At 54.3% G+C, this 14,295-nt stretch overlaps 1 protein-coding gene across 1 annotated transcript in view; it reads right to left on the bottom strand.

Annotated features, from left to right (window-relative positions):
* Positions 1-1,084: 1,084 nt before the first annotated feature.
* TECPR2 (tectonin beta-propeller repeat containing 2) overlaps positions 1,085-14,295 on the bottom strand; it is a 135,489-nt gene continuing 122,278 nt past the window's right edge. The window contains exons 16-18 of the mRNA XM_017851491.1: positions 2,296-2,437; positions 1,677-1,826; positions 1,085-1,287 (exon numbers count right to left, since the gene is read on the bottom strand). Coding sequence (XP_017706980.1) covers positions 1,133-1,287; positions 1,677-1,826; positions 2,296-2,437 — 447 coding nt within the window. The 3' untranslated portion in view covers positions 1,085-1,132. The remainder of the gene's footprint in view (positions 1,288-1,676; positions 1,827-2,295; positions 2,438-14,295) is intronic.

Here is a 14,295-nt window from a genome sequence, read left to right as displayed (position 1 = left end):
GTTGTGAGGTGAGGTGAGGTGTGGTGAGGTGAGGTGTGTTGTGTGGTGTGTGTTGTGAGGTGAGGTGAGGTGTGGTGTGGTGAGTTGTGTTGTGTGGTGTGTGTTGTGAGGTGAGGTGTGGTGTGGTGAGGTGTGTTGTGTGGTGTGTGTTGTGAGGTGTGGTGAGGTGTGGTGTGGTGAGGTGTGTTGTGTGGTGTGTATTGTGAGGTGAGGTGAGGTGTGGTGTGAGGTGAGGTGTGTTGTGTGGTGTGTGTTGTGAGGTGAGGTGAGGTGTGGTGTGGTGAGGTGTGTTGTGTGGTGTGTGTTGTGAGGTGAGGTGAGGTGTGGTGAGGTGAGGTGAGGTGAGGTGTGTTGTGTGGTGAGGTGTGGTGTGTGGTGAGGTGTGTTGTGTGGTGTGTATTGTGAGGTGAGGTGAGGTGTGGTGTGGTGAGTTGTGTTGTGTGGTGTGTGTTGTGAGGTGAGGTGTGGTGAGGTGAGGTGTGTTGTGTGGTGTGTGTTGTGAGGTGAGGTGAGGTGTGGTGTGGTGAGGTGTGGTGTGTTGTGTGGTATGGTGTGCATGTGCGTGTGGCATGGCCAGCACTCTCCTCTCAGGCCCGGCCTTGGCTTCCTGGCCAGAGCGTCTGGCGTGGAATGTGGTCTGCAGCTTTGTCTCTGGGGGACACCCCCCTATGACAGGACAAAGCCATCACCGAGCACATCCTGCGCTGCAGAGAGCTGACCTTTGGCTCCATCTGGCCCTGGGACTACTCATGTGGAAAGAGGCCCTGGGCCAAACCAGCTGCCCGGCTGCCCTTGGCTCTGGGAGGCCTCCGGAGACCACTCCCACCAACAAAAGCTGGGGCTATCTGTGGATGAGACCAGGACGGCAGCACGCGGGTAATCGGAGTGCATGCAGCCGGGCAGTCGCCACTGTCCTGAACTCCACTGCTGCAGCAATTGCGCCAGCCACGGGTGGAGGCTGTGGGTTCTGGAACGAGACAGAAACCAACATAGATGAAAGTAAGTGCAGGTCCAACCTGGCCAGAGGTGTCTGGACAAGTGTCGAGGCAGCACATCCACCAGGGAGTGACACCGAAGCCACTGTGCCCGCCAGGGAGGCCTGGCCCCTCCGCGTGACTCTGCCAGGGCTCCTTCAGATGACCTCCCACTCGTCCTCCAGATCCTCAGGGTGGGGCATGGCGGCCTGGCTGCTCTTCTGGGTGCCATGCGAGTGGCTGAACGTCTTTGTCAGCCGTCGGAGGAGGTAGCCGGGCGGGCCCACAGCCCACAGCTCATCTGACGCAGTCACTGCAGGGACAAGAGCCAATCACGTACTTGTCAATCACACAGCCTGTGGGGTGGGCACAGATGGCACTAGGAGCTTGGGCGCAGCTCTGGGCTTGCCACATTCTAGGTGGGGGACCCTGGACAAGCCACCATCTCCATGTGAACTTCATACCCTCAGCTGTAAGTGGATGTCAACAGCACCTTGTCCTTGCCCAGGAGACTCTGGCAGAGCCCAGGTGTCCAGCCCCTTCCCTCCTTGGGACACACTCCTGCTTTGCCCTCAGTTCTTGCTTTGGGAGAGCGGAGCCCAGTGGGGGCAGCTTCTTTGAGAGCCCCCCGACATGGTCCACAGGAGCCCTGGGAACCCCAAGGGAACAACAGCCTTGAGCCCACTGGCCCCTGGCACCTGCCTGTGCAACACGCCACACTGCCCGGAATTTTCTTCCAGTAGTCTCCAGCGGGGTTCTTGTCTGTGATGCCATACCTCCGGGCGAGGTCTCCGTTTGGACAGCGGGCCCACACAGTCCTGGTGCTCAGCGCCAGCTGGCAGGCCTGCAACCCTGTGGGCAGACAGGGCCCCTCCTGAGCCCCTGCCGTGGACGGGATGGGCCACTGCTTCCCGAGCCCATCTTGTGATCCTGCACTCCTCCACCAGGGTCCCTGCAGGGATGGAGTGCCCATGCTGGGCTGGGCTTGGGGCAGGAGCTCAGGGAAAGGACGCCCAGTTGGCAGGGCCAGCAAAGTCACCAAAAGCTAGAAGTCAAAGGACAGAAGAGCCTGGGCAGTGTGCAAACCGCCCTCCCACAAAAGCACAAGCAGGACGGCCTGGGTTCCCCCAACAAGGAACATGACTGGAGGCTTGTCCCCCGGTCCAGGAAGCAGCAGCAAAGCACAGCCCCAGCACAAAGGCTGCGGTGTGGTGGGGACCAGGCTGCCTCACAGACAGCAGCCTGGAGGGAGTGCCCAGCAGTCCCCAGTGATGGCAGACCCGGCTGGCCAGCACCGCAGGCCCTGTCTGCGGGCTCCTACCTGGCACTTGCTCCCAGGCGGTCCCCACAGGCATCTCCTCGGTGATCCCGGTCCGCACATGCACGTTCCACCTGCTGTCAAGCACCCACAGCATCTGGTCATTGGGGCTGGAATGGACGCTGACCAAGTTGACCCCGGCGGGCTGGAAGCGGGAAGGGACTTTCAGGGAAGGCAGGAGTTGGGTGACAAGAGGAGGGACAGGAGGCTTCCAGAACCAGGGACATGTTAGTGGCAGCATGTAGCAGCCAGTGTGGGTGGGCCCCGCAGGAGGCAGAGAGGCCATGTCCTGTCCCCGGTGCCAGTCTCACAGGGGAGATGGTCACTTGTCTCCAGAATGTCAGGTGGGCCAGACTGAGGGACAGCCCAGCAGATACCAGCATGGACTCCAGCAGGAGACCAAGAAGGGCAGGGACGGCCCAGGTGAACAGAGAGTGGAGGAATGAGAGGAGAGGCACGGCGGACCTGGCTGTGAAGGATTGCGGTGGGCACTGTGAGAAACAGTAACGCCAGCCCAGGAGCCCCTGCCACCTGCCTGTGCCGCCCTCACCATCCTGGCTCAGCTGACGCCCCTTTCCTCTAGGCATAGCCGTCCTCCCAAATGTGCTGCCGGGCAGGCAAAGTGCCTGTTGCCCAGGTCATGGCACAAGACTGCCACCCTGCCCTGGTCCTTGGGCAGCCTCTGTCCACGCTCAGCGTCTCCGGTTGTCTGCTCTTCACAGGACAGGAGGAAGTCCCTCCAGTGTCCTGTTTGCTGTCCACTGGCAGCTCCAGTTTGCCCCAGGGCTGCCCACCCCTTGGTTGGACCAGGCCTCTGTGCCAGCAAGCACAGCACTGTCTGGAGGACCTGGGCCACTGGTCACCAGCAGTGCTGGTGGGTGACCTGAGCCCCAAGGGGCTGGCTGTCTTCCACTGCCTGGCGCTGCCTGCTTTTCTGGAACCCACACTCTTCCCTGCTACATCTGTGGTCTTGGGTCTCTGCCCTCCTGGTCCACCTCCATGGGACCCTGAGTGGGCCACCCAGTGGAAACTGGCGGGTCCCTTGCTGCCACCACACATCTCCTGCTCCTCGCTTTGTGCTCAGGGCTGCCGTGAATACAGTCACACTGGATGCCCTGTGCCACACTCTGGCCGCACAGTGCTCCTGTCATAGTGCCCGTGTCACACACTTGCCGGGTCCAGACGCTCTCAGGGCCCTCGGCAGTGGGACCTCCCTCCACCTGCGCCTCCCTGATCGAGCTGCCCTCTCCAGGCTGCCCGCATCCTCACCCGCCGGCTGCTCTGGGCAGGGGCCCCTAACTGTGGGCTGGTGAGCACATGTATGAAATGCCTCCCGTGGGCACCAAGTCTCACGCCTCAGCCCCAGGGCCAGTCCCAGTGGATCAGGACATGGAGGATGGAGAGACAGGGCAGCGAGGAGGATGGGGTGGTGGCCGCTCTTGTGGGCACATCACCACCGATCACCACCGCCTGGGCCAGTGTCTGCCTTTGCTGCTGCTAGGTCCTCTAAGGACCAACTGGTCCTCCCAGATGTGCATCCCCCTGGAATGGGGGCTTAGCCTAGAGCAGTGCTTCCCCAAATCTGCGCCTCTGAACCCCAGGTCCATGGAATAGAAATGGGTGTGATGTATAGAAAGGGGGTTCCATAGACCAACAAGTTAAGCTAAGCTGAGGGATGGCAGTGAATATAAATCCCAAACACGTCTAGACTTGGTCGCAACTCCACGGCTGAAACACTGACAGGCACAGGGCCATGCCCTCCCTCCTGCCCCCACCTGACTCTGGCTGCCAGAACGTTCTCTTTAAAAAAATTTTTTTAAGACAGGGTCTCGCTCTGTCACCCAGACTGGAGTGCCCTGGCGCAATCCTGGCTCACTGCAACCTCCATCTCCCTGGCTCGAGTGATCCTCCCATCTCAGCTTCCCAAGTATCTGGGACTACAGGCACACACCACCACACCAGGCTAATTTTTGTATTTTGTTGTAGACACTGGGTTTCACCATGTTGCCCAGGCTGGTCTTGAACTCCTGGGTTCAAGTGAGCCATTCGCCTTGGCCTCCCAAAGTGCTGAGATTACAGGCGCGAGCCACCGTGCCTGGCCAGAAAGTTCTCTCTTGTGTGAGCTCACTCAGGGTGCAGCTGGAGTGACTGCAGGTCTCAGCCTGCCAGTGGGGCGAGTGAGATAGTTTTTTTTGAGTCTCACTCTGTCTGGAGTGCAGTGGCATGATCTTGGCTCACTGCAACCTCCGCCTCCTGGTTTCAAGGGATTCTCCTGCCTCAGCCTCCCAAGTAGCTGGGATTACGGGTGCCCACATCCACGCCCGGCTAATTTTTGTAGTTTTTAGTAGAGACAGGGTTTTGCCATGTTGGCCAGGCTGATCTAGAACTCCTGACCTCAAGTGATCCACCCACCTCGGCCTCCCAAGGTGCTGGGATTACAGGTGAGCCACCGCGCCCGGCCACGAGTGAGCTATTTTAAGAGACACAGAGAACAGAGTCCTAGCGAGGGGCTCCCTTCGCTGCTCCCTCAGCCCTTTGGTCGCTCAGTCCACACATTCGCCCAAATTACAGGCGCACGCTGTGGAAGCCGTTGTGACTGGGCTGGACAGGGCTCTCAGGTAGCACCAGAGCAGGCAGTTGGACGTAAACACCAGGCTAGGTTCAGATATTGGAGGCACCACCAGAAAATAAAATGAGCAATTGGCAGTGGGTGGTCAGGCGAGGAGGTGGCATTAGGGTTGATGCCCGGAGGACACAGGGCCACTGAGCGGAGAGAGGGAAGGGTTGGACGGCAGAGCCCAGAATGCTGGGCACCACCCTGGACAGTGGTCGCCAGCTTAAAGCAGAGTGGCACTGGCAGCCTGAGCCACTTTCCACACAGAACCCCAGATGCGCCGGTGAGATCCGAGGGATCCGAGGGAGCCGTGCCTGTGCCACAGGGTCACCACAGCCCCTGCCCACTCCACATGGACAGCAGGGAGGCTGGGGCGGGGCGGCCAGCGTGGATGCAGTGGGATGCAGTCCAGGAGGGCAGGGGTGCCAGGGCCGAGTCCCCAGGGAACACCTGGAGAGCACTCAGACAGGTCCTCACTGCTGGCTGTGCTGGGATCAGATGTTTGAGATTTATATTCACTGCCTTCCCTCTGAGCTTAGCTTAACTTGTTGGGCTACAGAACTCCCTTTCTATATATCACACTCATTTCCATTCCATGGACCTGGGGTTCAGAGGTGCAGATTTGGGGGAGTGCTGCTCTAGGCTAAGCCCCCATTCCAGGGGGATGCAGGGGCTCCAGGGAAGGGAGGGGAGAGGCCTGCGATCACTCTGCAAAGCAGGGCTGGGTGGGGAGGCTGGGCAGCTGGGGAAGAAGCCTGCCAGCTGAGGCCTAGGCTGAGGCCACCAGGCTGTGTGGAGGAGAGGCTCCCGCCAGGCTCCTGCCCTCCCCACTCAGGAGGCCGGGTGGAGGAGACAGAAAAGCAGCCCTGGCCTCGCCACTCAGCCCACTGGCCAGAGCCCCGATGTGGTAGAGCAGAGCCGGGTCCCCACCACACGCTGCCCGCAGTCCTACCCCAGAGCTAAGATGCACTGTGGTTTGAAGCTGCTAGCTTTTGAATAGTAAGTCAGGGACAATGGGAACGATGGAGAAAGGAGGAGACGACTGTACTTCAGGGGAAGGGCAAGAACAACGAGGATCAAAGTGGAGTCTCCGAGGGGTCTCCAGATAGAGAAAGATGGGTGCTGGTAGCAGCACGGTGGCAAGCGGAGTGCTCGTGAGCAGGCAGAGGACGGCTACCCCACATCCCTTTCCTCTTCTTTCCATCACCTTGCAACGTCTCTGGAACATAAAACTTCCAGTCTCCCTTGGCTCTCTCACCTCCCGGCTCTGCCCCCTGACGTGAGCCTCCGCCCATTAACAGCCTTTATTAGAAGCCTCTAGAACAGAATACGGTGGGAAGTGCAGGCAGGGCCCAGCCTCACCCTGGCCTTGCCAATCGTCCCTTCCTGGCACACATGCCCCCTCACACCTTGCTCACCTGGCAGGCTGCTGCCCACCCTTCACAACCCCACTCACACTGCCTGACAGGCCTCTGGGAAGGGCCCCTGTGCCGCCTGTGAGCTCCCTGCAGGAGGCCACGTCTGCCCAGCTCCAGTCCAGCCCAATGCTGAGGAGGTGCGCGGAGGATGGACCCCGGCCACCTGCTTCCCTCGAAAACATCCTGTGTCCCCAGCCCCTCACCTGCTCTTATCCAATAAAAAGAAAAACTCTAATTTGTATTACTGGAGGACAATATACATTTGAAAACTATACACATCCTAAGTGTACAGCATGATGGAGCTTCCCGATTTGAGTGCACCTGTGTGACCAGTGGCTGTCCCAAGAAGCAGAAGGTGAGACCTGGCCCTGGCTGCTGCCACACTCCTGACACCAGGACCTGCACTGTCTGGGTCTGACTTTACATGATGGAAGCTCGTGGCATAGTGGCTTCTCCCGGAAAGGACTGGCACTCCCTCGCAGGGCCCTCATTCTAGGTGGGAGGCCGGCCTGCAGACAGCCCAGGAAGCCTTCAGGAAGGGGTAGGGATGGAGGCCAGGTCTCAGGGCAACAGAGCAGAAACAGTCTGATGAAAAGCACACGGGACACCAGTAAATGCTCTTTAAAAGAGGAAGAGCAAGTCATTCTGGACACATCTTACTGGGTATATCATCTTGCCTCATGCCTTTACCCATTACTTCCTAGAATGGCTTCCATGGTACGCCACACCACCCCTACCACTGGCACGGCTCATGTGGCCCAAGCTCTCGCACCAGCTGTCTCCTGGACCCCTCTCACTGGAGGCATGTGATCATCTGTTTGACGAATGAGCCCCCACACATGTTGGGTTTTGGGGGAACCTCAACTGCAAACAAAACACTTGTTTCTGCCTCCCAGAGCTGCCATCCTACTGGGAGGGTGGACCACAACCCGGACAAACCAATGCCATGCTGCGTAACAGAGAGAAGGGCCAGAGGGAAACCCTGACTCTGACCCGGAGTGGAAGGGGCAGTGGTCCTGCTGACACCTAGGGAAGGGCCCTGGCAGCCCTGGCAAGTGCTCAGGGTTGCAACAAGGAGGCAGTGGGGAGGCCAGAGTGGCCACTGGCGCTGATGACAGGCTTCAGGCTGAGGCAAAAGTGTGATTTCATTCTGAGTGACGTGGGAAGCTGCCAGAAGGTTGTGAAAAGAGGAAGGGGCTGGGCACGGTGTCTTACACCTGTAGTCCCAGCACTTTGGAAGACCAAGGAGGGAGGATTGCTTGAGCCAAGGAGTTTGAGATCAGCCTGGGCAACAGCAAGACCTTGTCTCTACCAAAATTTAAAAAATTATCTGGGCATGGTGGCACGTGCCTGTAGTCCCAGCTACTTAGGAGTCTGAGGCAGGAGGATTACTTGAGCCCAGGAGTTTGAGGCTGCAGTAAGCCATATTCGCACCATTGCACTCTAGCTTAGGCAACAGAGCAAGACCCTCTGTAATAATAAATAAAATAAAAGTAAAAAAAAGAGGAGAGATGTGGGCCGAGCGCGGTGGCTCACGCCTGTAATCCCAGCACTTTGGGAGGCCCAGGCGGGCCAATCACCTGAGGTCAGGAGTTCGAGATCAGCCTGATCAATATGATGAAACCCCATCTCTACTAAAAACACAAAATTAGTCGGGCGTGGTAGCAGGCACCTGTTAATTCCAGCAACTCAGGAGGCTGAGACAGGAGAATCGCTTGAACCCGGAAGGCAGAGGTTGCAGAGAGCTGAGATCAGGCCATTGCACTCCAGCCTGGGCAATAAGAGTGAAACTATCTCAACAACAACAAAAACAGAGGAGAGATGTGAACTAGCGCATGTCATCAGAGGACCCCTCTGGCTGCAGTGAGGACAAGCTGCAGGGAAGGGCAGGTAGAACAAGAACCCTGTTCCGGATGCTGGCGCAAATAAGCCAGGAGGCGGTGGTACAGGCAGGCCCTAAGAGGCCAATGGAACAGGCTTTGGAGGTGGAGCCCATGGTGCCTGCTGATGGACTGGCAAAGTGACCCTGGGGTGGGCTGCTCTGCTTGAGTCTGGACCTTTTCAGAGCAGACCCCAGGCCGGGGCGGCGCTCAGCACCCCAGGTGGTCACGGCAATCATGATCCTGAGCCACAGATGGCGGGTGACTCGGGAATGTTTCTCTGCTAAGATACACCGAGGTTTCAATAGGCAAAAAACAAATGCTTGAAAAGTTGGCAAACTCGGGGGTTGCTTTGCTGACTGCTCTCTGGGTTGGTAATGGAGAGGCCTGGTCCTAGCCCTGCCTGATGGGGCTCTGGGCACACCCTGGGTGTCATGACATGGTGCCTGCGAGGGGCTTCAAGACCAGCAGGGCTGGGCATCAGTGAAGGATGATTTTCTATTAGGTCAGAAACAATGACAATCACTGAACCTCAAAGCAAACGACTTTATCATCTTCCTCTGGAGAAAACCGGTCTCTCCCGGTCTCAGAGTGGTGGAGCGGGAAGCAGCACAGGATCTTGGGAGCGGGGAATTCCACTGTTTGCTCACAGTAAGCAAGGGTGGCGCCGCGTCGGGTTAACACACAGACAGCCCTCCTGCGCGGCTTTCATCACAGTGACCTGATTCACTGGCGGCCTCAACACACCTTTGCTGTATTTATTTTATAAACTCACTGTATGTTTTTTTTTTTTTTTGTAACTGTCACCTGGATTTTCTTGTTTTTGCTTATTTTTTTCAGAAAGCACTGATGTAAGTGCCTCCACACAAGTTAGTGTAGATTCTTACTGAGCCTTTCTTTGGAGGCAAAAGAACTCCCTGCTGAGCCTGGCACTGCTGGTTTGTTAGCTGTGCTGCATGCAACAGTGGCTTGCTGTCCTCTGGTTTGTACCAGAAGTCTGGGGCCAAATAAACCCTCATTTAAACAGACAAAACCCAGACACACTCAGGGGCTGTCAGAGAGAGCACGCATCACTTGGGACCACACACTGTATGTAGGATTCCTTTTTTTTTTTTTTTTTTGACACAGAGTTTCACTCTTGTTGCCCAGGCTGGAGTGCAGCAGCACGATCTCAGCTCACTGCAACCTCCACCTCTCAGGTTCAAGTGATTCTCCTGCCTCAGCCTCCCGAGTAGCTGGGATTACAGGCGCCTGCTACCATGCCTAGCAAATTTTTGTATTTTTAGGACAGACTGAGTTTCACCATCTTGGCCAGGCTGGTCTTGAACTCCTGACCTTGTGATCCACCCGCCTCGGTCTCCCAAAGTACTGGGATTACAGGTGTGAACCACCGCGCCCAGCCAGGATTCCATTTCTATGAAACATCCAGAAGAGGAAAAAACCAGGTAAAAATCAGGTAAGCAGCTGCCAGAGGCTGGGAGAGAAGAGGAGGGAGGAGGAATGGGGAGTGGCTTTGCGTTGGTAGGGGCTTTCTGGAGGGATAAGAATGTTTTTAACTAGGCTGGGCGAGGTGGGTCATGCCTGTAATCCCAGCACTTTGGGAGGCCGAGGCAGGCAGATCACTTGAGGTTAGGAGTTTGAGATCAGCCTCGGCCAACATAGTGAAACTCCATCTCTACTAAAAATACAAAATTAGCCAGGTATGGTGGTGCGTGCCTGTAGTCCTAGCGTCTCAGGAGGCTGAGGCAGGAGAATCACTTGAACCTGGGAAGCGGAGGTTGCGGTGAGCCCAGATTGTGCCACTGTACTCCAGCCTGGGCAACAACAGCAAAACTCCATCTCAAAAAAGAAAAAAAAGAATGTTCTGGAACTGCATAGTGACAATGGTTGCACAACATTGCAAATGTACTGTCACTAACAGTAAACCTCATGTGTATTTTATCACAATTTAGGAAAAAAGAAAAAGTAGACAAGCCTTGGTTGTGACAGTGTACTATAGTGTCGCAGTTACCATTGTGGTGAACTGGGTAAAGGGTACTCAGGATTTCTTATAAATACAAGTGCAGTGACCATTATTCAATAAAAATTTCAATTAGGCCGGGCGCAGTGGCTCACGCCTGTAATCCCAGCACTTCGGGAGGCTGAGGCAGGCAGATCACCTGAGGTCGGGCGTTCGAGACCAGCCTGACCAATATGGAGAAACCCCGTCTCTACTAAAAAAAGTACGAAATTAGCTGGGTGTGGTGGCAGGCGCCTGTAATCCCAGCTACTCAGGAGACTGAAGCAGAAGAATTGCTTGGACCCAGGAGGCAGAGGTTGCAGTGAGCCGAGATCACACCATTGCACTCCAGCCTGGGCAACAAGAGTGAAACTCTGTCTCAAAAAAAACAAGAAAAAATTCTATTAAAAAAAAAAAGTAGTCTGGGCACAGTGGCTTACACCTACAATCCCAGGTCTATGGGAGGCTGAGGTAGGAGAACTGCCTGAGCCCAGGAGCTTGAGACCTAATCTCTACTAAAAAAACAAAAGAAAGTAGTAGGTGGTCTAAAATTTTGGCTTATTCATATTAAAAACTTCATAAAAATGCAAAAGAGGCTGGGCGTGGTGGCTCACGCCTGTAATCCCAGCACTCTGGGAGGCTGAGTCAGGCATATCACTTGAGGTCAGGAGTTCAAGACCAGCCTGACCAATATGGAGAAACCCCGTCTCTACTAAAAAAAATAGAAAATTAGCTGGGCGTGGAGGCTCATGCCTGTAATCGCGGCTACTCAGCAGGCAGAGGCAGGAGAATCACTTGAACCCGGGAGGCAGAGGTTGTGGTGAGCCGAGATTGCGCCATTGGACTCCAGCCTGGGCTATAGAGCGAAACTCTGTCTCAAAAAAAAAAAACAAAAAAATTCAATTAAAAAAAAAAAAGTAGGCTGGGCACAGTGGCTTACACCTGTAATCCCAGCACTATGGGAGGCTGAGGCAGGAGAACTGCCTGAGCTCAGGAGCTCGAGACCTAATCTCTACTAAAAAAACAACAAAAAAAAGTAGTAGGTGGTCTAAAATTTTGGCTTATTCATATTCAAAACTTCATAAAAATGCAAAACAGGCTGGATGCGGTGGCTCACGCCAGTAATCCCAGCACTTTGGGAGGCCAAAGGCCAGCGGATCTCGAGGTCAGAAGTTCAAGATGAGCCTGGCCAATATGGTGAAACCCCATCTCTACTAAAAAAATACAAAAATTAGCCAGGCATGGTGGCACACGCCTTTAGTCCCAGCTACTCCAGAGGCTGAGGCAGAAGAATTGCTTGAACTCGGGAGGTGGAGGTTGCAGTGAGCGGAGATCGTGCCACTGCACTCCAGTCTGGGTGACAGAGTAAGACTCCGTCTCCGAAAAAAAAAAAAAAGAAAAGAAAAAGAAATGAAGGATAGAACTTGTAAGATGGAATAAATAAGAAATTTGAGAGTTAAAATACTTTGGAAATGCTAAAAAAAAAAATACACAAAGTTTGGTAAGCTGAGAGAGGAGACAGGAAGGGAGGGAGGAAGTGTGTGTGTGTGTGCAGCAGGCAAACATACGTGCTTGTTTGTTTTTAAGTTCAAAATCCAGCTCCTGCAAGAAGGCTTGCTTTTTGTTTTTGGGACAGGGTCTTGCTGTGTTGCCCAAGGTAGACTGCAGCGGTGCAATCACAGATCACCACAGCCTCGACCTCTTGGGCTCAAGCGATCCTCCCACCTTAGCTTCCTGAATAGCTGGGACTATGGGTGCATGCTACCACACCTAGCTAATTAATTTTTTTTTTTTTTGTAGAGACAGGGTCTCACTATGTTGCCCTGATCTCAAACTCCTGGGCTTAAGTGATTCTCCTGCCTCGGCCTCCCAAAACGCTGGGATTACAGCGGTCCCAGGGCACCCCATTAGAAGCCTGTGGTCTACTTCTAGGTATCATGGCCTTCCAGTGAGAGAAAAGACTTAGAATTCAGTATAGTGAAGAGGAGTAATAGTTCCTAGAAACAAGTTTTGAAGAAGAGAGTTCAAAAACAATAAATGTTTAAATGGAGGTATAGGAAAAAAGGCAACATGGAAAAAATTAAAGGAAGTGGCAAAAAACAGTTTAGTTTCCCTCGAAGGGAGCTGGTTCTGTCCCACACCATTAGATGGCAGCTGGGGAAGTCTCATAACTTCATCTGCAGGCAGCGCAGGTGTGTTGACAGAACAGCTCACGGTGTAACAGGCAGCCCCACCAGCACCCAAATATCGCTGAAAGATGTTCGGAGGGTTAGAGGAAAATCGCAGCTATACTCTGAAGACTGATGATACCAGAACTGTGGAGGTGAAGGGGATGTGCTGCACCATGGTGCTCAGTGCTGGGTATGTGCAAGAGTCACCTGCAGGGCTCCAAAGAAGCCAGAAGCTTCTGGACAGTGATAACAATGAGCACACATTCACCCTTTCACTCCCTTCTCAAGCACCACTACCATGAGAGGGAACGGGTTAAAGAAAGAAAAATGGGGCGGGCGCAGTGGCTCGCACTTTGGGAGGCCAAGGCAGACGATCACCTGAGGTCAGGAGTTTGAGACCAGCCTGACCAACATGGCGAAACCCTGTCTCTACCAAAGATACAAAAATTAGCTGGGCATGGTGGCGTGGACCTGCAATCCCAGCTACTCGGGAGGCTGAGGCAGAGAATTGCTTGACCTCAGGAGGCAGAGGCTGCAGTAAGCTGAGATCGGGCCACTGCACCCAGCCTGGGTGACAGAGTGAGACTCCATCACAAAGAAAAAATGTTCAAATCTCCAAAGGACAGGGAGAATGAGGGGAGGAAGCAGCCATACAATTTTGGAAGCTGCAAAGTGGGGGATGCATGGTAAGGACTCAGCAGGCCCTGGAAGGCTAAAAGGAACGACTCCCCACCCAGCAGCCCAGCCAGATCGCCGTCAGAGACCCGCGTGGCCCACAGGCTCCATGTGTGTGCTCAGGGCTTCCAGTCAGCCTTGCTTGGCCTCACTCTTCCAACCAGGGGATTGCCAACATCTAAAGACAGCCTCTGCCATGGAAAAGGCGAACTAGACAGAAAACACACAACTTGGGACACACAAAGACCAGGCAGGGAGAAGAAACTTCCAAAACATCCTTAGGGAGATGAGAGAAGACTCTACAGCCATCAAACAACAACAGGAACTTTCGGAAATTAAACATGTGATAATGGAAATAATTTGACAGAGGGTTGGAGAAATAAGGTTGAGAACATCTTCTAGAAAGTAGGATAAAAGCATAAAAAGATAGAAACAGGACAGAAAAGAAAAGTGGAGGCCAGCTTAGAAAGTCCACAATACAAAAGGAAAACTCCAGGCTGGGCACGGTAGCTAATGCCTGTAATCCCAGCACTTTGGGAGGCCAAGGCAGGTGGATCACCTGAGGTCAGGAGTTCGAGAGCAGCCTGACCAACACGGTGAAACCCCATTTCTACTAAAAATACAAAATTAGCTGGGCGTGGTGGCAGATGCCTGTAATCCCCGCTACTTGGGAGGCTGAGGCAGGAGAATCGCTTGAACCCAGGGGGCAGAGGCTGTTGTGAGCCCAGATTGCACCACTGCACTCTAGCCTGGGCAACAAAGGTGAAAACACCTACTCAAAGAAAAAAAAAAAAAAAAAAAACAGGAAGCCTCCAGCCAGAGTGAACAGAAAACAGGAAACAGGAGGGGCGCCAGGCGCGGTGGCTCATGCCTGGAATCCAGCACTTTGGGAGGCTGAGGTGGGAGGATTGCTGGAGCCCAGGAGTTCAAAAGCAGCCTGGGCAATACAGTGAGACTCCATCTCTACAAAAAAAAAAAAAAAAGAAAAAAGTAGCTGAACATGGTGCACATGCCTGTGGTCCCAGCTACTTGGGAGGCTGAGGTGGGAGGACTGCTTGAGCCCAGAAGTTTAAAGCTACAATGAGCTGTGATTGTGCCATTGCACTCCGGCCTGGGTGACAGAATGAGAGACCTTATCTCCGAAAAACAAACAAACGAACACCCCACAACAACAAAAAACCCCACAACAACAACAACAAAACACAAAAACACAACAACAAAAAAAGGAAAACAGGAGAGACAGGGG

This window comes from Rhinopithecus bieti, unplaced genomic scaffold (assembly GCF_001698545.2).
Source record: "Rhinopithecus bieti isolate Rb0 unplaced genomic scaffold, ASM169854v2 scaffold_34310, whole genome shotgun sequence".
NCBI lineage: Eukaryota > Metazoa > Chordata > Mammalia > Primates > Cercopithecidae > Rhinopithecus > Rhinopithecus bieti.
This window is presented reverse-complemented; position numbering and strand designations above follow the sequence as displayed.